This window comes from Spermophilus citellus (genome assembly GCF_964194105.1).
Source record: "Spermophilus citellus genome assembly, chromosome: 6".
Taxonomy (NCBI): Eukaryota; Metazoa; Chordata; class Mammalia; order Rodentia; family Sciuridae; genus Spermophilus; species Spermophilus citellus.
In genome coordinates this window covers 74,739,841-74,762,969 of record NC_138187.1, presented here as the reverse complement: position 1 = coordinate 74,762,969, position 23,129 = coordinate 74,739,841, and the positions used below count along the sequence as shown (strand labels likewise).

Genomic DNA, 23,129 nt, shown 5'->3' with positions numbered 1-23,129 from the left:
TGCCACTGTGCCTGGATAATATCTTAACTATTTGAATGAAATCAGTTGACTCTCTACAGATGGCTCTATGTCTGGACTCTTATGATTCGGTTTCATCGATCTGTGTCTCTCTTTATGCCTACCACACTGAATTGAAAATTGTAGTTTCAGAATAAGGTTTAAAACTAATTCTGTACCTGTTCCATTTTTGTTCTTCCCATACATTTCCGTATAACTCTTAAAGTTAGCTTGCCAGGTTAAAAGAAAAATATCTGCTGGGATTTGGGGTGAACTGACATTTTCATAGTACTGAGTCTTCCAACTCAGTAACATGCGATAGTTGTTTATTTCTTTCAGCAGTGATTTATGGTTTTCAGTAGTGAGTTACAGTTTTTAGTTACAGGTGTAGGGCATGTTTTGTTGAATTTATCCCTATATAGTTAATGTTTGGGGATGGTAATAAATATTGTATGGATTTAAACTTAATTTTTCTTTTTTCTTTTTTCTTTTTTTTTGCTGGTATATAGAATAATAATTATTTTTGTAACGATGTCCTTGTTTCCTGTCCCTAGTTTTAGTAGCTTTTTCCCTTAGGATCCTAAGGATCTCCTAATTATTCAATGTTATCATTTGTAAGTACATGGTTGTATTTCCTCCTTTCTGATTTGATAGCCTTTTTATAGAGTTCAATAGTGTTCATCAAATTTGAACAATTTTTCAGCCGTTTCTTTCCAATACATGCCTTGGTCCCACCCTATGGCCTTCTTCTTCCTTTGGTCTTCTTGGAAGTTTTCTAAATTCCCCAGAGTGGGCAGATGGTGCCACCTGGGCGAGGCTCTCAGAGCGAGAGACCAAACCATACTGGGTCCTGCATTTCTCCCTTTGGGTGCGATCTGGGATGACCGAATAAGCCAAGGAGCCCCTAAATTGGCGTCTAGGGGTAGTGCGGTGGTCCTTTCCCTGGTGTTCATGGCTAGGCTTGGAAGCGATCCAGGAAAACTTAACTTGCTGATAGCTTCTGTAGGTTTGTGCAGAATTTGTTTCGCTGGACTAAGGGAGATGTGTCACCAGAATGGTGGCAAACACACTAGTTTCAGGTGACAAATTCTTTGGGGGCCTGTGCATGTTTTTCACACACAGCTCCGTGAGATAGATTTTTAAATTATTCTTACCTTCAGTGAGGAAACTGAGGAAAAGAGAGGTTAAGTTGCCCACATTCACACTGCTAATAAGACAGGTGGAGTCAGGAATTTAGGGTTTCAATTTCAGTAACCTGACTCCAGAGCCTGTCGTCTTAAACCAAGTGCTTTAAGGGGAAAGAAGGGAGAACTACCAGGAGAAAGCAAGGATCTTGAAAGGAAGAAGGAGAGAAAAAAAAAAAATAAAAGAGGTACATAGAATAGAGAATAGTGGGATGCCAATAGTGGGATACTCTTCCTGGCTGGCTGGGAAGAGTTCTGATTAGTTTCAGGACTCCGTTACCTAATTATCTGTTCAAACTCTCCCTCTCCCCTCCCCACTTGGCCTAGGGATTGCCCCCAAGGGCGCTTGTACCACTAAACTACTTGCCAACCCTTTTCATTGTTTATTTTATGATAGGGTCTTTCTAAATTGCTGTGGCTGGCCTAGAACCTGTGATCCTCCTGACTCAGCCTCCCTAACCGGTGGGATTACAGGAGTGCTCTATCATGTCCGATTCAAACTTTTCTTTTGGGGTGTTTTCTCCTGTCCTCTTTTCCTCTACCTTCCCCAAACCATCCATCATTCTGCGCTGAACAGCTATCTCAACGGCTCTGGTAGAATCCACCGAAGTGGGGGCAGTCTCATTGTAATAATTCACCTTCTACATGGCCATCTAGCCAGCAAAAATGAGACGGGGCGAAGGGGTGCTTCTTCCCCAGAAGACAACGAATCTTTGGCGGGAAGACCCCACTTTTGGACTCCATGGTTAGAAACTGCTTTACAAGTAAGTTTACAGCAAGGTGCACATCACCAGGGCGCAGGACGTCTGGAGTCTCTTTAGGAAGACGCTTCCCCAGCTAGCAAGCCGATATATTCTCCAAGGAAGCGCAAACCACAGCGCCTCCTGCGAACAGTGACCAGGGGCTCGCGGACCAGAGGCCCCACTGCCCAGGCCCTGCGGACCGGCCCCCGGGCTGGCGCTCTCCCTGGAGGCGCGAGAGGGGACAGGGGCGGGGCGGGGCGGCGGCGGCGGCCGGGGGCGCCCGCTCCTCCCCCTCGCGGACGGCTGAGCTGACGGCGCTGAGCCCCCTGCGCGCGGCACATGGGGCGCTTGACCGAGGCGGCGGCAGCCGGCAGCAGCGCTTCAGTGGCGTGCTCTGCCGAGCCCCCTCCCACTCCCTTGCCCCTCTTTTCCACGTCCCCCGGGAGCGCGGCCACCATGGCGTCCAGCGAGGAGGACGGCACCAACAGCGGTGCCTCCGAGGCCGGTGAGGAGAAGGAAACCACGGGCAGGAGAAGGCGCCTCAGCTTCCTGGCCACCGCCTGGCTCACCTTCTACAACATCGCCATGACCGCAGGGTACGTGTGCCCCGAAGGTCCTTCACCACCCTCAGGCCCTCCTCGCTCTGCTGCCCCCCGACCTGCCGGGAGCAGGGTGCGGGGTGCGGACCGGGAAGGCGCGGCTCCGGCAGCGAGCGGCTCGGCGCACGGGGTGCGCGCGGACCCGGCTGCGGGCTGGCGGTGGCGGCGCGGGGGTGGGCGCGGCGCCGGGGTCGCAGGCGGTGGCCATGGGGGAGGGGCGCGGGCCCTGCACAGCCGCCGCCCGGGTTGAATGGAGGGAGCGGGGCGGGCGGGGGAGCCGGGCGCTGCTTGCTGGGCATTGCCTAATACGGTGCACGGCGCGTCGCAGCGGCCGCGGGGCGCGGGCCGGAGGTTAAGTATAGACCCGGGCAGGAATGCGGGGCCGACCCGCGGGGGAGGCGGCCGCGGTCCGGTCACCCGGTTTGCCGCCGCCTTGGGCTGCTGTGGAAGGAAAGCCCGGGTCCTGCCATCCCGGAGCCCCGAGCTGTCCGCACCGACTGCGAATCCGCTTTGAGGGCCGCCGGAGCAGAGCGTGCTGCAGATCCGAGGGCAGGTTTTCTTCACTGTTAATTTCGCCATAACTTTTCATTAATTAAATTGAAAGCATCGTATGTCTTAGAGCCTCTTATGTGGAATAGTTGTTGTTTTTTTTTAAACCTTATCTTATCAGAGCACGACAGTTGTGTCCAGCATCTTAATGGCTCCACGTTCCATTGCTGATACCCTGTCCTTTTTATTTCTGGCTCGTATTATGACTTACAAGTGATATTTACACAATAACTGTTCGCTCTTCAAAGAGCTGTATTGATGACTTCTGTGTCAATTTGTTCCCAAAACCTGTGAGAAAATGCTTTTCAGTTGCAAAATTACATCGCCTTTTGAAAAGTGATTTTTCCCAGTGTCACAAAAAGTATTATTAACCTATATAAATGTGAGGAGAGGTTTACTATTTTAAACTTTTTCCAGGGCTTATAGAAGAAAATGATTGATAAAGATTTAATAAACCTTTTATTGCGTTATTATAAGCTTAGCCTATTATGCTGAATACCAAAAATAGTGTATAAATATATATTAATTGAGCGATTACTATGTGCCAGGTACTGTGCTGGTGGTTTACATGTATTAACTGTTTCTAGTTCTCCACATCCTGCAAAGGCACATGATACTACATTTTATAGGCTGGGAAACTGAAACTCAGGACAAGATCACAAACAACACCTAGAGTTGTCCTATTTCATCTTTGTGCTTTCCTAAGTTTTATAATCTTTTTTTTTTAATTTTTTTTAGTTGTAGAAGGACATAATACCTTTATTTTATTATTATTTTTTTAATGTGGTGGTGAGGAACAGTCCAGTGCCTCACACATGATGGGCAAGTGCCCTACCACTGAGCTACAACCTCAGTTTTATAATCTTGACAGGAGACAAAACTAATATATTCAAAGCAAATGGAGAACAATTTAGTGCTCACCATGTGATGCTGCCTTGAAATGCAGTCAGGACTGACAGATTTCTCTCTGTTCTTGGATAATTTCATTAATTTAATAAACATCTTTAGAACATGTGCCTTGTGTTAATTCATTTGCTGTCTCTTCCCTTTACGTCCATTCTCCACTTTGAAGGTCAGATTACCATTTCAGACATTGCATTTTAAAGCCTTCAGTGAGAAGAAATAAGAATAAATACGAATAAATAAAAAACAGCCTTTAGTGACTTTATACCTCCACTCTAAGGGATTTAGGCTGTCACTCAAGCCCAATTTCCCCTGCAGTCTTCTTACATTTGAAATCTCTATTATTCCTCAAAGCACCAAGCATTTTTGTGGTCCTTGCTATGTTTGCCCAGTTTCTTTTCTCTTTGCATGGTGCTCTCCTTATTTTGCCCATGTCTTCTAACCAAGTCAGCCTATTTGTAGTTTTCTAAGTCTTCTGCCTCCCCTGTGGCAGAATTAAATGCCTTCTTCTTTGTGTTCTAATACATCATTCGTGTCTTCCTTACCATCTCCTGCAAACCAGTGCTTAGTCTAAACTTACCTATTCTCTGCCCAAGAAGGTCCCTTGGCATTTTCATAAGGCCAGGGTAACCAAAGTGGAGTAATCCCTAAGAGACTTAGTGGAGACTTTCTACATGCATTGATATTTGAAGAATAGGATTTGCATTCATACACCGAAGGTAGACATTTCAAGTTAGATGAATTCTAGAAATAAGCATGAGTTGCAAGCCTGGTACCTTGTCTTAAATCTGAGGATCATGTTGGGGATTAGTGGTAAATCGGATTGGAGAAGTGGTGGTGTCAATATTGGTACAAAAATAAATCCACTTAATGAAGTAGTAGAGGATTAATGGAGGGTGGTTCTTTTTGTTCATTTAACATATTTCTCTTTCAGTGGAACTTTGGAGTGCTCATTCGTTTTTTTGTAACAACTTTGAAAACAAAATAGTATTTAAGAAATGTAACAAATATTTATATAAATGTAAAAAAGAACTTGTCTAATTCTATAAGCCTAGCATAAACTTTTCGGTTTTTCCTTATCACCTTTCATATGAGTGTCTAACTTCCAAATTACAAATCTCCCTACTAAGGGAAGCTTTACCTGGGCATCTTCATACAGATAGCAACCTACATGCTAATACTCCTCTCCCTTGCCTACTTTATTTTTCTCCATCCCATATATGAACCTGTAACTGTACCACATATTTTACTAATTTTTCATTGCTTATTGTTGTCCCCATTGGAGTATAAACTTAAGGCAATACTCAGTAAATATTTATTGAATGAATGAATGTATACATATTTTAAGGCATTGTTGTTACAATAGCTGCTCTATTGTGTATACTCCTGTTTGCACTTAACAAATGTTTCTATATAGTTTTTATAATTACACCTTTTCACGGTTATATAAGTATGTAGCATTAATGTACAGTGACAGATTAAATCATGTCCCTAATGGCATTTTGCTTTTATTTCTTTCCCTTTCCTACATTGGATTTCCTACATTCAACATTGTTACTGTTGAATGCTTTGGATAAGTTCCCAGGAGTGGAAACCGAGCTCTGAAGGATTTTCATAGTACTTGCTCATAATGGGGTCTTGACTAGGCAGATGAGCAATTCTCATATTCATTCTTTTTCTGTTTCCTTAAAAAAAAGCAACAAAATATTTTTGAGACCATATGTGTAAATGCATTGGCCTAGGTCAAGTAGGGGACATAAGATAAATATTCTAGGCCTGTCCTTGAAGTGTAACCCGGAGCATTTATATATAAACAATGATTGCAACAAAAGGACAGACTGAGATAAGTGTTTGACAGAGGTGTCAGAGGACAGACCTAAGGAAGGAGAATCAGAGAGAATTTTGTGAAGGAGATCATAGCATTTAAACTGAGCTTTGAAGGATAAGTAGGACTTAATTGGCGTGAATGAGAAAACAACATGAATTAGGGTAGTGATGTGAAGTTGCTAGATATTCATTGAGGCAAAACCAAACAGGCCTGACATGTAGAATGGGAAGTGCAGATGGCCCAAGCTACCTAGCTTGGGCCACTGCTCAGGGCCTCAGATATTTTGCTGGTGTGTTTGAGTTTTAATCTGTCAGCAGTACTGGGAAGTGTCAATTAAAGGATTTTTTTCACTGTTTTGTTAATTGGGTTACCTTGGACAAGTTAACGTCTCTGATCCTTAGTTTTTTCATCTGTAAAATTGGAATGAAACAACTACTTTGTAAAATTGTTACAAAGAATAAAGAGAATAGAATTGAGGTTCTTAGCAAGGTGCCTAATGCACAGGAACGTAATATTTTAATGTTTAAAAATATGAATTCCTTACTCCCGTGTTTAAAATTGCACTTTTTGCAAAAAAAGAAAACTATTTAAAATATTTCTATAGTCTACTTATTAAGTGTTACATAATACATATGCCTTTTAGATACCTTTTATTGCTGGAGAGGATAGATTATGTGGATTTACCCCAATTTGTTTATCTATTCATCTGTTGATGGACATTTGGGTTCTTTCCACTTTGGGGCAATCATAATTAAGGCTGTGAACATGCATGTATGAAGTAAGTATATGGACATATGCTTTTATTTTTCTTGCATAAATACCTGTAAGTGGAGTGACTGTGTCATGTAATAGTCACATGTTTAATTTCTTAAGCAACTGCAGAACTGTTTTCCGTGGGAGTTGTACCATTTTTACCTTCCTTTGGGCAATGAATAAGGCTTGCAGTTGCTGTACATCTTTGCCAGCATTTGGTATGGCCTGTCATGGTGACTCTAGACATCCAGTAAGTATATTGTCTCACTGTGGTTTTAGCTTTCATTTTCTTAGTGACTAATGATACTGCATATCTTTTTTATGTGCTTACTTGCTATTTGTATGTCTTCTTGGGTATTAGTATCTGTTCAACTATTTTGGCATTTTTTTTCTTTAATGCATTGTTTGGTTTCCTCATGTTGATTTTTTTAAAGAGTTCTTCATATAGTCTAGATTTAGTTCCTTGCCAGACAGGTGATTTTAAATTTTTTCTCTGAGTTGTGACTTGACTTTCATTTACTTAGCTGTGCCTCTCAAACAGCAAGTGATCTAAATCATAATTGAGTCCAGCTTATCAGACTTTTTTTTTTTTTTTGTCTGAACCTTTGGGCTGAACTTTTAATTGGCATGAGTGCCTGTGTGCTCTCAGTGGAAACACTCATATGTTGGCTGCAAAAGAAAGTACAGATTTAGTGTACTAAAGGCAGTTTAGGGGTGTTAATGAACAATGTATGAAAGTAAAGATGTGTGAAAGTGAAGACCATTTTTCATACATTCCTCCAAAGGATTGCTTTAAAGGAGAAACATAGAAGTTATGACAAATTAGAATATCATATTTCAAAAACTCTAAATGATGGATCTAGGTAATGCACATCAGTAACTGCAAAAAAAAAGAGGAATATTAAGAAATTATGTGCTCCTTATAGAAGAACCAAAACAACCTTTGAAAGCCTTGCCAGAGGATCAAACATGAATCTGATCAAGATAACTACTTACCAATTTACAGGAAATACAGAGACAGAACATAATAAAATGACACGTGGGTATCCAATTAGCAAAATCCAGGCTGAGAGTAACTCTTCAGGAACAACCACCCAGTGTTTCACAGATAAACTGCAAAAGAGATAGAGGGAAGGCAAGATGGAGAGGGGAAACTTATTGAAGGAGTCATGAGAGACTTAACTGATAATTACAGTATATGAATCCTGTTTCAGTCATGATTTTAAAAGATTATGAAACAATCAAAATTATAGCTTGTCTTAATATTTTATGACATTGATTTTTTTAACATCAGATATAGTGATATTATAGCTTTGCTTATTAAAATAATCATATCACTGCCGGGCATGAGTGGCACACGCCTATAACCCCAGTGGCTCAGGAGGCTGAGGCAGAAGGATTACAAGTTCAAAGCCAGCCTTAGCAATTGAGCAAGGCCCTAAGCAACTTAATGAGAACTTATCTCAATAAAATATAAAAAAAGCTGGGAATGTGGCTCAGTGGTTAAATGCCACTGGATTCAAAACCTGGTACCTCCCCAAAAAATAATTTTAGAGATACATAATGAAACATTTATAAATCATTGGATATTGGATATCTGTTTCAAAACAATCAGGGAAGAGAAGGAAGTGGAGATTTGGATGAAACAGGATTTTCCATAAGATATTAACTGTTGAAGCTGGGTCATGGGCACATGGAGGGGTTTGTTATATCATTCTTTACCTTTCTCTATATGAAACTGCTTACAGAATGTTAGATTTTTTTCTTAAAGGAGATATAAGTATAGGTAACTAAGTTTTTCAGGGAACAGGTGGTCAGTCTCCAAGAAATCTCAGAAGAAAAAGAAGCCCTGGAAGATAGCTGGAAGAAAGACGTGCCCCTTCAATAGGCCTCCGAGGGTCATTGTAGCAATAGTGGCTTGAGAACGAGGCCTCTGTGTTGTGTAAGTTATGCCACATTTTTCTTGTGATAGCATTGTTCTGTTATCTTCACTTACTAATTTAATAGTTCCCCCAAACAAAAACTAAGTCCTATTTATCTCTAGTTCCCTAGCATCTAGCTCAGTGCCAGCTTAGCAAGAAATGTTGAATCTGAAAGATGAATGAATAAACGAATTAATTTACCAAGCAAGAAATCTTTATATTAAACTTATTTGTTTTTTTGTTTTTTGTTTTTTTTTTTTGGCCAGAGATTCTATTTTACCAAGGGCTGATTGATTGCCTCTATTTGGGTACAGGTAATAAATAGCTGTGACATATTTACAAACAAAACAGAATAGAACATCCCAGAAAACAATTTCTAGTGTCAGAAATTCTAGTTACTTTTCAATTTTTTTGTTTTATTAAATGACTGAACTGATAGATGAAGGACGTCCAAAGTTAGTTAAATGTAGGATCCTTAGAAAAACTTCGTCATTTCTTTTGATGGGGGCATTTAGGATGTGAGTTCTAATTAGTTTAGAGTAGATCATGGCCTTATTTACTGAAAAAGAGAGAAGCAGTTAGAATAGATAGTTCCATGACTCTTTTGAACCCTGGAGTATATTCATTTATTTTGAACAGTGTAGCGATTGCTATGCTTATTGGTACAATACTGCCACCTATGGAACAACAGTAAAACTTTTCATTAGAATGCATGGGTTTTTTTTTTTTTTTTTTTTTTTGCATAATACTATTAAAAATTTGGAAAACTTGCCATTTAAATTAATTCTTCAATGAATTCTTTCACTTAGCATAATTCTTATGCTAAGTGAAGCAGTTGTATACTGGAAAAATTATATCAGATTAATTTTTAATTAATAATTATATCTCAGATTTATATTTTATAGACATCTGAGTTGAGTTTGCCTAAACAAGGACAAGGATATGGGAAAATGTTTAAGTTTATTAAGCTCATTGAGCTTTTTGTTTTCTTATCAGAAGCATAGAGACTTTGGATTGTGGTTAATGAACTCCTAACATTTTAAGCCTGAAAGGTACCTAAAACATTCAAGTTAGCATTCTAGGATTAGCCCATCATTGAATTTGGTGTTGACATTCACATGAGAAGAATCCAAGAGTGGAATCCAGTGAAGCAGTTGTATAATGGAAAAAGAACAAGACTGGCGGTTTGGAGACCTCAGAGGTTCTAGTGAAGCCTTGTTGGTTAACTTAATCTAAAATTAGGGGTCAATAACTTAAATGTCTCTGGATGATGATTATCTCATTGGAAAGAGTGGTTTTCAAATTTTTTGTGAAAACAGAATACTATGAGTTAAAATATTTGAGCCTAGACCTCCCCATATAATTTTCATGATGTATCAGTAGTATGAATTAAAGTATGAATTACTATGATCAGCTCCTATCTAAGGATATAGTACATACTTAAAATCAGATCAATGCAACATAGTGTTTAAAAGCAAAGCTTCTGATGGTTTTAGACTCTGGTAGTTTTAGGTCCAAGCAGACTGATTTTGTGTTCTCAGCAGTAAAATAGGATAATACCTGATATGGTTATTATAGAATTAATTATGAATATGTAACAGTGTCTAGAACATAGAAAGCAATCTAAGATATGCTTATTATTATCGTTGTTATCAATATTTCTGCATTTCAGATGTCTGATCATTTCAATAACTTCCTGTTGTATCTGATAAGAAAGTCTTTGCTCTTACTTGGGTATATGCTAAGGAGGAATTCTAGGAGTGGGAGTGTCATCCCGCCATGTTCTTACTGTTCTTACTGTTCTGTTGAATTGTGTCTTCACTCCATTCAACCAGTAGTTTTTTGCAGGAAACTTTTAAGCTGTCTGTCCATGGTATGAGGGTTGTTTAGTTAAAAACTTAAAACTGTATAATTTCATAATTCATAAAACTGTTCAACTGGATGCTTTGAACTGATCTACAGGACTAGGCTAGCTCGTCATTTTCATGGGTGTATTATTCAGACTTTTAAAACAGGACAAATGAGGCAACTTTTTTCAATTTCAGCATGCTTTAGTGTTTGTAAGGGAAACTCTGAAAAAACAAATTACTTCTTATTGGTTATTCAAGGAATAGTGAGAAGAAGTATGGGAAAGCTAATGGCCAGAGTGTGGCGTATATTTTAAGTACAGTTAATTCGTGGAACAGAATCTGTATTTAATATATGAAGGTAAGCCGAAAAGTGAGGGTTAATGTATTTTGGGAGGTTTCTTAAAGTTTTTGAAGGTAGACCATGTCTGATCTTCTGTCTACCCTTTCTGTGGTATAGCATCTATTTTTATTCTGTGAAAATTATGTAAATAGTAACTGATGATTCTTATTCAAGATTTCTACTTATACCGGTATATATTACATAGTTGCATAAAATATCTATTTATACACACAAGTGCAGCTTTTGACAGATTTTTACCTCATGACACCTTCACATAATTTTATTAACTGCTATATGATAGTCTCATTTTTGGTACATGAAACTGTTTTCTGAATCCAGAAATACACTGGAAAATGTCTTCTCTGGTTGGTCTCATGTGTTCTATTCCTGCCCTTGCAGAATCAATATAATAATACCTTTTCTGCTTTTGTGTTCATTAAAGAAGAAATACAATTGATCAATAAATATATGAAAAAGTGTTCACCAACTCTAACAATTAGAGAAATGCAAATCAAAATTAATTTTAAAAAACATATATATATATATATATATATATATATATATATATATATCGTTGTTGTTGACACAATGCCTTTATTTTATTTATATGTGGTGCTGAGGTTCGAACCCAGGGCCTCACATGTGCTAGATGAGCATTCTACAGCTGAGCCCCAGCCTCTCAAAACTACTTTAAGATTTCATCTCACTCCAGTCATAATGGCAGCTATCAGCTATAAAAGCAACAATAAGTGTTGGCGAGGATATGGGGGGAAAAGGCACACTCATACATTGCTGATAGAACTGCAGATTGGTGCAACCACTCTGGAAAGCAGTATGGAGATTCCTTAGAAAAACTTAGAATGGAACCACCATTTGACCCAGCTATCCCACTTCTTTGTCTATACCCAAAGGACTTAAAAACAACATACTACAGTGATCCAGCCATATCAATGTTTATAGCAGCTCAACTTACAATAGCTAAACTATGGAACCAACTTAGGTGTCCTTTGGTAGGTGAATGGGTAAAGAGAATGTGGTGTAGATGCACAATGGAATATTATTCAGCCTTAAAGAAGAATGAAATGATGGCATTTGCCAGTGAATGGATGGAGCTAGAAACTGTCATGCTAAGCAAAATAAGCCAATCTCCCCAAACCAAAAGCTGAATGTTTTCTGATATGTAGATACTAATTCACAATAAGCGTAGGACATGGGGCTAGAGAAGAACAGAGTTACTTTGGATTAGGCAGAGGGGAATGAAGGGAGGGGAGGGGGTATGGAGGTAGAAAGGATAACAGAATGAATTGGACATTATTACTCTATGTGCATAGATGATTATGTGACCAGTGTGATTCTACATCATGTGTAACCAGAAGAAAGTTATACTCCATTTATATATGATATGTCAAAGTGCATTCTTCTGTCATGTATAATTAGAACAAATAAAAAAATTGTGGTAAAATATGCATAACATTTACCATCTTACCTTTTTAAAATGTGCAGTTCAGTGGCATTAAGTATATTAACATTGTTATGCAGCCATTATCATTGTCTGTGCCCCTAGCATATTTCACTTATTGTTGTTTCTTTATAGTTCATCCACATCATGGCATGTGTCAGAGTTTCCTTCCTTTTTAAGGCTGAGTAATATTCCATTGTATGGATAGACCATGGCTTATTCAGTCAGTGATGAATAATTAATCATTATTATTATTAATGAATAATAAATAATTGATGGACATTTGGGTTGCTTCTGCTTTATAACTGTTGTGGATAATGCTGCCCCGAACATTCAGTGGTATGAATTTAATAGAACTTTATAAAATACTTTTTTTTCTAGGTGGTTGGTTCTAGCTATTGCCATGGTACGTTTTTATATGGAAAAAGGAACACACAGAGGTTTATATAAAAGTATTCAGAAGACACTTAAATTTTTCCAGACATTTGCCTTGCTTGAGGTAAGTTTTCTATCATGCTATTTTTCTATCTTCCAATATTTTTTTGAAAATATTTTTGTTGATTAGTGTCAATCTTATTTTGCTACTTACCACTTACAGATTGGTTTAATACCAGTGTTGAAAGGGAGTTATTTTTATATTATTGACTTTTGATTTTTTTTATTTGCTTACAGATAGTCCACTGCTTAATTGGTGAGTTTTTACTCTAATTTTATCTTTTCATTATGAATTGTCTTTAGGGCAATAGTTGACTTGTTTTTCTCTTCAAGGAATTGTGCCTACTTCTGTGCTTGTGACTGGGGTCCAAGTGAGTTCAAGAATCTTTATGGTGTGGCTTATTACTCACAGTATAAAACCGGTAAGTAACATAAACATGCTGTGTTCTTGAGCCTGCAGTGAATAGATGCGTAAAATATCAACTAACATTTGCATATTTCAGAAAGCAGAATATTTAGGCAAAAAAGAATTGGATTTAAATTTAAGTATTATTCTATGTTGATTTCGTGCTGTGATAGACTGACTTTGAAAAATAAACAACCAAATTATTGACATTTTTACCCATAATATACTCTTCTCTGATGTTTATAGCGGCTTTTAAAATTAACATTCATCTTCTGTCAGATACCTAAGTGAAAATTTTCTATTGAAGTTTTTTTTTCTATTAAAGTGATTCTCTTTGATTATATAATTGAAGTTGTTAGTATAAACAGTTTATTTTTCCTCAGTTAGCATTAGTATTCTTGCACAGTCAAAAAGTAAATGTAGTGGGTCTGAACAAATGGAAAAGACTAAATTAAAAGTGAGTTTTTTTAAAAAAAAATAATCAAAGGGTACAAAATCTCAGTTAAACAAGAGGAATAAGTTCAAGAGATCTGTTGCACAATATGGGAAATGTAGTTAATTAAAAGGTATTTCTAACAACAGTAGGTTTTCAGTGTTCTCACCACATATAAATGCCAAATATATGAAGGAGTACACTTGTTAATTAGCTTGCTTTAGCCATTCCATAACGTCTACGTATTTTAAAACACCATGTTTTACAGTGTAAATATATGCAATTTTTTAAAAAATATATTTTTAGTTGTAGAGGGACACAGTATCTTTTAACTTTTATTTTTCTTTATGTGGAGCTAAGGATCAAACCCAGTACCTCACACGTCCTAGGCTAGCGCTCTACCACTGAGCTACAGCCCCAGCCCAAATACGTGCCATTTTAACTTGTCAATTAAAGCATAATTTTTAAAAAGGTAGGGTCAAAACACTTAGAGAAAATATTATTTATGGAAGCATGAAAAGAGACAGACTTAATTACTGAGTCTAATTAATGGCTTAAGTCTTTTTAGATAAAACAAATACCAGGCTGATGCTGTCAAGACACTGGGCTTTTTAAACCTACTACGGAAACATTTCCCTGCTCGACCCCTCTGACCTTCTTGACAGCCCTGGTAGCCGACTGTCTACTTGAGGACAGATCTCTGGCCTCCTTTCCATTCTGCAAATGCCTTTCTTGTCTCCTCTGTGCTTTGAGACTGACACCTAACCTCCTCTCCATTTCCTCTTAGCCTCCCTGGCCGCCTGTCTGCGTGGGGACAGATCTCTGACCTTACGCCCTTTTACTACTCCACACTTTTAGCCCTCTTGACTGGTGTCTTTCACTCCACTTTCTGGATCCACCCAGTCCCTAACCACTGACCACAATACCCATAGCTGTGAGCATGGGCTACAGGGAGAGGCAGGCAGCCTTTTCGTTGATTCTGATTGCTTCCCAATTTAAAAGCAGGAATACAACATTATTAGAATAAAAGACAGCCTAGACTCTCTCTTCCAGGTCACAGAGGATCTGAAGAATGAGAGAGTAGAAAGACAAAGATAGGAAAGCCAACATACACTAGAGAGAGAAGGAATTAAAGTGATGCTGCTATGGAGTGGCAAGTTCCAAAGAGGAAAAAAAAAGGATCCTTCTTTTTATTTAGAAAACCTGCCCCTTAATACTACTTTTTCTTTTTGTCTCATAATAGTTTTCCATTGGCACTATCAGCCACTTCTTAATTAATTCAACATTTATTGAACACATTTGGTACACTTAGCAGAGTTCTTATTTCTGGATTTACAAAAATAAATAAGGTAATACAAGCTGTCAAGGTACTGGCTATTGGGAAGTGGGGTGGGGGGCGCAGTTCAACAAGCATTGACTCATGGAATAGGTACTAACTGCAGCTGTTCAATGCCTGACACTGTGGGATATGGCTGTTATAACACAAATATAGTTCCCATCTCAGGGAGCCCCAAATTAAGAGAGAAGCTAAGTAAGTGGTAACACAAACGCTTATTTAATTATATTAGTGTTAAGTGCTTTAAAATTAGCCAGAAGAAATTTTAATCCAGATTGGCACGTGTTATATACAAATACAAACAAGATACTGTGAGCACAAGGAAGGTGAGCAAGTAACTGCTCAGGTGCGAGGAGAGACTTAGGAAAGTTTTCCAGAGGGTATAATCTTTTAGCTGACGAGGAAAGATTTTCTATGGGAAACATTCTAATCAGATGGAATAATGTGTAAAGACCCAAATATTCAGAGTATATTCTGGAAATTACACAAAGTTTAGTGTTACCACAATGAGAAGCAGATGGGAAGATTGCATGATTGTAGATGAAGCTGGACAGGTTTCTGAGCTCAGATTGTAAGGGACCCTAGATATTATGCTTAAGGTTATAGGATTTATCCCTTTACCCCATTTAGCAACAGGGGAGCAGTGAAGCTTTTAAATCATTAAGATTTAGCTGATTTTTTTTTTGTTTGTTTGCTTTGTTTTGTTTTTAAGAGAAAATTTTCATCCATGAGGAAAATAGAGGATAAACTATTTAGGAGATGGTTACAGTAGTCTGCATAAGAAATGATAAGGTGCTGAATTAACATACTGGTAATTAGGACAAAGACCCGGGGGAAGATTACAGAGTTAGTATCATAGTAGAATATGTGTGATGTTATGATTGGATGACTAATAGAATATTGGAGAGTCCGATTGTTGCCATTCTGCTTTCAAGGAGATGATGGTTGAAGTTACTGGCTGGAGTGAAGGATGAGGGAGAAAAATCAGTAAATAGTTGACCATTCCTGTGAGTAGGAAGTACTTAACTTCCATGTTAATAGCTAATTATACGGTGGTAACTGCCTTAAGTTTTCTGTGTTGCATTTGCCTATCCCCTCCACCCCCTGCAGTCCATTTTAATTAAAAAAAAAAACAAAAAATAATTAAGATGCATCTCTTTTTTGAAAAGTAAGTTCAGGGTTGAACGACACTGGATTTCTCTGTACTTCTGCAGATCCAGAATGAGGAGAGTGTGGTGCTTTTTCTGGTGTCATGGACGGTGACTGAGATCACTCGCTATTCCTTCTACACATTCAGTCTTCTCGACCACTTGCCATACTTCATTAAATGGGCCAGGTGGCGATGTCTTGCAGTTTAGCTTTTCACCATCCTGTGCATGCTTTTTGTGTGCTGAGCTAACACTGGAGAATTAAAATTTGTGTTGCAGCTCACGATGCCAGAATGCGGTTGTTCTAGTTATTAGCAGTGTTATAACTTGTATTCTAGAAGCTTAATTTAATGATCAGAGGTGAATCATGTTAATATGCATTTTGTGTGAAATTGAAACAAGGTAAATCCTTAAGTAATCTCAGAACTAGTCATTTATTTTTCTTTGAGAGTATGATATGTACTTTTGGAATTACATTAAAGCTGTACTAAATATGTGGTATTTTATCTGATTGATTTAAATCATTTTAATATTCAATCTGACATCCACAATTTTTAATGTCTTACATAACAGTACCTGTTTTTTTTCTTTTGTTCTAAATAGTGGAGACAGACATTTACTTGAAATTTGTATTATTTAGAATGTGAACCAAAGTTCACATTCTATATATTCCAAATATATCTATCCTAAACTAATAGTTCTAAAAACAAAGATATAGCTAATTATCTTTAAAAAGATGATTTTTTTGGGGGGGGCTACTTGGGGATTGAACCCAGGGTTGCTCTACCACTGAGCCACATCTCCATTCCTTTTTATATTTGATTCAAAGTCTCACTAAGTTACTAATACTGGCCTCAAAACTTGTGATATTCCTTTCTCAGCCTCCCCAGTCACTGGGATTACAGGTGTGTACCACCACACCCAGCTCCTGTTCTTTTTGAATTCTTTGGACAACTAATATTTTACAAAGATATTTAGAAACAAAACTGCGCTTTGAAGAACAAGTCACAAACCAGAATAGATTTGTCCATTCCATTCTTTTTGTTGTGTATATAGCAGCAATAACATAATAACAGCTGGTATATGCTGGCTGCACACCTGATGTGCAGCTATGAACCAAACACAACCAGAGGTGTCTTCTCATGAAGAAGACAAAAAGTTAAAAAACTAATAGGTTCGTGATAAGTCAGGAGGTGGTAAGTGCAAGATGTACTCCCATCTCTGAGTGTGACAGGGGTAAAAATATTTTCATTTTTAAATTAATTTGTTGAACTATAAAAGTAAAGTTTTCATTGTAAAAAGCTCAGAAGTATATAGAATAAACATGATCAGTTCCTGCCCAGCCCACACGCTGCCTTTAGAAGGAAAAACCAGAATTACCCAGACTTTCTTAGAAAAAAAATATGAAAACACAGGTGTTAGTTTTCAAAACATAAGTAGGGTGATACTAGGTTTTTGTTTATATCTTGGAGCTCTTTCTTTTTTTTTTAAATCAGTACAGGTAAATTTTGATCTCTTTCTTTAATATTCTAATGAACCAATTCTCATTCTAAGTGAACCAGTTCTCTATAAATAATTTAGATTGTTTCCAGTCTTCTGATAGTATAAGTAATGCTTTGACGTCCTATATCCAATGCTATATTTCTGTTATTTAAAAAAAATGATATTTGTTAGTTTCAGACTGGTTTTAGATCCCCATAAGAGCCTAACACTTTTTCTTAATTGATTACTCTTTTTTTTTAATAGCTCCTGTATTATACATGTTCAAATATACATAATAAATTAGAATATATACATTTGAAAAAAGGAAATAACTTTAAAATCCATCTATACAAGGATGACGACGGATCTGATCAAGGATTATGTTATATTGTCTCTCAGACTTTTAAAAATATTATTTTTTAGACATTTGTGATTTATCACTTTGCATATAATAAAATTCTTTAAGATGATATTTTTAGCTTAAATATATTGTCTGTCACAAGAAGGTTGCTCTACCATTTATAGATGTCTGGTTGATTTTATCAGTGTCCTACATAAAAATATATCCACTTTTAATGATTGAACCGTTTACAGGGTTGGCAGTTTTGAATGTAGTTAGACTTAGAATGCATATCAATACCATTTTGCATGATAGTCTTTGGGATCCCTGGTGTCTTTAAAAATATTAACTCATGGCATAGTCTCTTTTCATTGGCTATATTTACGAAATTTGTTTGAAGAAGGTGACAATGAACCTTGTACATTTTCCTCAGGTCATGCACATTCGTCTTTGATGGTTTGTCTCTGTGCCTTTTGCAATGCATTTGCATGTCTTGCTTTTCTAGAAAAGACAAAACTGCCACTGTGTGCCTAAATTTTCTGTTTAGAAAAGAATGTGTCAGTTGCCTTAATGTTAAAAAAGATGCAATGTAAAATCTTTCATCTTTGAAATGCATGTGCTATTATAATCCTTGTCATTTAATCACAATCATAATTACATTTCCTGTCCAAAAAAAAAAATCTTAAAAATCTCCACTGTCTGAATATATTTCAACCTCTTTCAGTAATCTAAAATAATAATAGTTCTTAAGTTCAAATGTGGAAGCTATTGTTCTCAAATAAAACTTCACTTTAAAAATTGCTTCCTATTTGGCCTATAGACATAATTTAAATATATTTTGATTCTGCTTATGTGTCAAGGGTGTTCTTGGAAAACTTCACAGAATAGATGATTGTACAGTGGGTTATGTTTTCAAATTCCCTTCCATTTTAATTTCAAAAGTGCATTCCCTCTAAACTATTTGAGGTGACAATTGGGAATCTTCAGTGTTTAATATCTTTCTGAATGTGAATAGTTAATTCTCCTGTAAGTCTACCCTCAGAACCTAGTGACATGTAATTATTTTTTAAAGTACAAGTAGAGTCAGATAAGTTGTATTAGACATTTTCACTGTCTTTAAGGCTTTAAAGAAATTTACTCTAGGAGTGATTTTTTTTTTCTATTAAAAAACAGTGTTACCCAAAAAGTCATTTGAGAGCCACATAAAATAAAAAACAATCAGTTTGGGTTTTTTTTTTCCTTGTGAAAAGAATATAAAATTTTCAGTTACATAATTTTGTTAACTTGAGATAGAAAAATATTGATTTAAATATTGCATAGATAACTACAAAAGACTGGTAAGAAAGCAGGGTTAAAACCAAGGAGAGGATAAATGGGTAGAGGAAAGGGAATCTTTTTTCTTTCACCATAAATTCATTTTGGCAAATAATTGTGTTGTTCTCTCGAATCTCTTATCCTCATATATTTGTGGTCCAGGGGAATCAGGTGATTTTTAAGTTGTCTCCACGCTCTTCAATCCATCAAATTTAACTTCTATAAATATTTCCAAATGCCAGCAGTGATTAAATAAGACACAGATTGACTTGATTTCTTTTTCCATCAACATTTTGACCTTACTTTTCGATGGTAACTTCTGTATAATGAATACTTTCTTTAGTGTGGAAGTGTCATTGTCTTGGAACCCCTAGGCTCTTCCTGTGTGAGACCAGGAGAAAACAGGGTGTTCCCCTCATAAACAAGGCCTGGCCCTCTCTGGGCTAGAGACCTTGCCAGGGGACAGATGAACTAGTGGTGATTTTGGAGTTTGAATAGAAATTTCCAGTTCTATTTTTAAGCAAAAGAACTGTGTATTTCTTTGAATAGTAATTTGTCTTTTATTCTGAGAGCAGTTTGAGACAACACACTCCTTAGTAGTTAACTGATGCCTTATGTAGAATTATTAGTTCTATAGTAATTAGTTTTCTAAATACCTTTTAAAGATAACTGCTGTGGACATTTTAAGGTTTAGATACACTAGGATCAAAACCAGCGTTTTTAACCACTGAACATTTGATCACTAAATAACCAGCAAAAAAAAAAAAAAAGGGGGGGGGGGCAAAAAAGCAGTCCCTTATGATCCCATGCACCAAAGAAAACACCTTTACAATAATTAAAAGACTGAATAGTGAGCCACAGGGGAGCACACCCATCATCCTAACTAACCAGTTGGTGGAGGCCAGCTGGGCCATTAAGCACAGGAGTTTGAGACTAAGCAGGGCAACATAGCATGACCCTGTCTCAAAAAAAACAAAATTTTAAATGTATAAAACTATTTCAATAGAGTGGAGTAAGTTCCCTTCTTATTTTACTAAGAAGATCTAACCATTTAGAATGAAAACTGCCATTAGAAAAAAAGGATGATAGTTAATGAATGAGCAAATGATTAAAGCAGAAAAATGGACCTACTAATGTGAAGTTATTGTAGGAGAATCTCAATGTTTAAATGCATTCATTTTGAAAGTATCATGTTATAAAATCAAATAATTATTCCAGGAAAATAATTCTCTGAGGTTTTTTCCTTTCTCCAGGTATAATTTTTTTATCATCTTATACCCTGTTGGAGTTGCTGGTGAACTTCTTACAATATATGCTGCTCTGCCATACGTGAAGAAAACGGGAATGTTTTCAATAAGACTTCCTAACAAATACAATGTCTCTTTTGACTACTATTATTTTCTTCTCATAACTATGGCCTCATATATACCACGTAAGTATATATTTATTAGTACTTGTGTTTAACACGTGCTATGCAGAATTTTAGAAAGGTGTCATAATAACCTAATGACTGCTCAAAATACATTAAAATTGTTCAGTACTATGTTTGCTTATAATTTAGAATAATTGAAGGGGGAATGACCTTTTAACTGGCTATGAACAAAAAGGTAAGTAAATTAATACACAGTATTTGCTTTTTCAGAATCAGTTAAAAATAGATGTGCTTTGTACAATAAATTTTTCTAAAGAAAAATCATTTGAAAAGTATGCTGTTTGTAAACATTTGTAATGATGTACCTGAATCTAAACATTCTATTCAAGAAAATTTAAGATCATTTGTATCTGTTCATTAAGCATACTTGGAAAAATCATCTAGGAGTACTTTTTTAGTCTTATTTGTGTTGCTCTGTATACTAGAAAACAGTAAATATTTCTTTAAATATTTTCAATAACTCAGCCTCTTTACTAGCCTCTCATTATGTTTCAGTAGTTGAAATAAATTGGTGAGACTTTAAACATCTTATTTAAATACTAGTAAGATCTATTTTCAGATCAGATTTTGATAGTCACTAGCAGGAAATAGAAGAGAAAAAAATAAGGTTGTTATGTACCCTTTCTCAGTGAAATGATAGACTGATGTAAGTGCAGGGAGAGAGGAAATTTTCATCTATAGAATATCACTTAAAGGGTTGTGCATAAAACTTGGACAACACCTTGAGTTCTCCACCTTTGAAGTTTTTCCAAAATCAGAAGGTACTTAATGGTCAGAATGTTGTCTTCCAGCATTTCACCTGATTCTGTATCCGATTTTTCCATGCAAGCCAGTTCAGGAGGGCTGAGGAAGGTGTTCCTGCACTGTTACCCCCTTGCTTTCCCCAGTATCCAGTTAATGGTAATATGGTTTGAGCAGCGGCAGAGCCTACATGACATTTCAAAGTGTTACTGAATTCTAAATTCATACTTGGCCCTCCTGATCATTAAGAAGGTGTATTTCTCAAGATGTTTAAGTTTGCTAAACACAAAACAAACAAAAACATTCTTAAAAGTTTATTGCATTAAAATGTTTGGACCTGTAGTGCGTAGACCTCTGTTAGTACTTTTGCCTAGAGCTTCATAAATGTTAGGGGGTTAGCAATGATATACAGCGTGCTTTATTCCAAACACTGCCACATTTAACAGGTTTCAGGCATAAACAATTTAAAGCAATAGCTTATCTTTCTTTGTTTTCTTTTTTCAATTAAGTGTTTCCACAACTCTATTTTCATATGTTACGTCAAAGAAGAAAGGTGCTTCATGGAGAGGTGATTGTAGAAAAGGATGATTAAATGATCCCTACAAACAAGGTGCTTTTCCAGAATAACCAGGATTACTTGAGTCCAAGTTTTAATAACAAGAATAAAGAACTTCATGAAATATCATGGATTGTATTATTGTTTCTTAAAATATAACCTGAGACTAATGGTGTTTGCCAATATTTGTCTTCATATTGTGCCAAGTCTGTTGTTTTAGAAGAACTGTATAGTTATTATGAGCTCCTGGGTAGATGTTGATCATTTAGAAAATAACTGGGTGTATTACCTGGGGGCAGGGGGCTTTTTATTTTACTTTTTTTTTTTTTTGCAACTTATGCTCAATGCTTTTAAAATCAATCTCTACAAATTAGTTTAATGATATAACGTTAAGACACCTACAGTGACATTTGTGTGGTATTTATAAATGAAGGTAGATACAAAATTATAGTAACTTATTAAGAATATATTGGAACCCATAATCTATTTTTTCAAGTTATGAGTAAGGATTTGTGATTAATAACAATATTTTAAAGTGGGAACATCATTTACTATGGTAATAATTTTGATGTAACAGTGTAAAAATCAAAAATATTCAAGTGGATATCAGAGTTTGATAATTTCTTTTTCTGCAATGTTGGGGATAGAACTGGGGGCCTCATACATGCTGAGCAAGTGCTCTACCACTGAGCTACATCCCCAGCCCTGGGAAATAGTCTTTGAAAATATTTCTAGGCCATTGAGATTGCTTATTAAGCATTTTTTTTTATTTGAATGAACCTCTAAAAGACTTTTTCAACTAGAAGGATTTTAAGAGGTTAGGAAAAAGTAAGTATATACTTTGTCCCCATGGTAGGAAAAAATTACGATGTCTGATCATGATGTACTCAGATCTCTGATTGAGAAAGTCTGCTTTATCCCATGGAATTATTTTATAAAATCATGTTCTGATGATCCCTGGTGGTACTTACATGATTCAGTTACCAATTATGACCTGAAACAGACTCACTTTATTCTGAATTCCATTGAATAGCATAAAGTCTTGTAATAAAGCTCTTGTCTTCATGTTTAATGAAAAGATACATTGAGCATACCTCACTACTGTTTCACTTCTTAAGTAGGTCCTTTGAGAGTTTCCCCCAAATTATGGTATGCAGATTTACTGACCCAAGTTTAGAGGAAATAAATACGTCTCTAAAAGAAAAGGAACTTTTTACATACTGTGGATATCTAGATATAGTTTTAGCTTTAATATTCTATATTGTTTACATTTACAATCCACATGTAACATTACACTTCTCAAAATAGCTTGTTTCTGTGTTACTGTCTCCTTAACAATTTTTTTTTCATGTAGAGTTTGGAGTTCAGAATAGTTTTTG

General features: G+C 36.6%; 1 protein-coding gene across 2 annotated transcripts; it reads left to right on the top strand.

Annotated features, from left to right (window-relative positions):
• Nucleotides 1-1,989: 1,989 nt before the first annotated feature.
• On the top strand, nucleotides 1,990-21,879 carry HACD1 (3-hydroxyacyl-CoA dehydratase 1). 2 transcript variants are annotated; one of them, XM_081297990.1, is made up of 7 exons: nucleotides 1,991-2,520; nucleotides 12,509-12,626; nucleotides 12,800-12,818; nucleotides 12,896-12,984; nucleotides 15,952-16,073; nucleotides 20,275-20,453; nucleotides 21,704-21,879. In XM_081297990.1, exons 1-7 carry the CDS (start codon nucleotides 2,264-2,266, stop codon nucleotides 21,784-21,786), a joined length of 867 nt encoding a protein of 288 aa, XP_081154116.1. In that variant the 5' UTR covers nucleotides 1,991-2,263; the 3' UTR covers nucleotides 21,787-21,879. The 2 variants fall into 2 exon arrangements, with proteins under 2 accessions (XP_081154117.1, XP_081154116.1); XM_081297991.1 differs by lacking the exon at nucleotides 12,800-12,818 and having other exon boundaries at nucleotides 1,990-2,520; nucleotides 12,874-12,984.
• The last annotated feature ends 1,250 nt before the right edge of the window (nucleotides 21,880-23,129 follow it).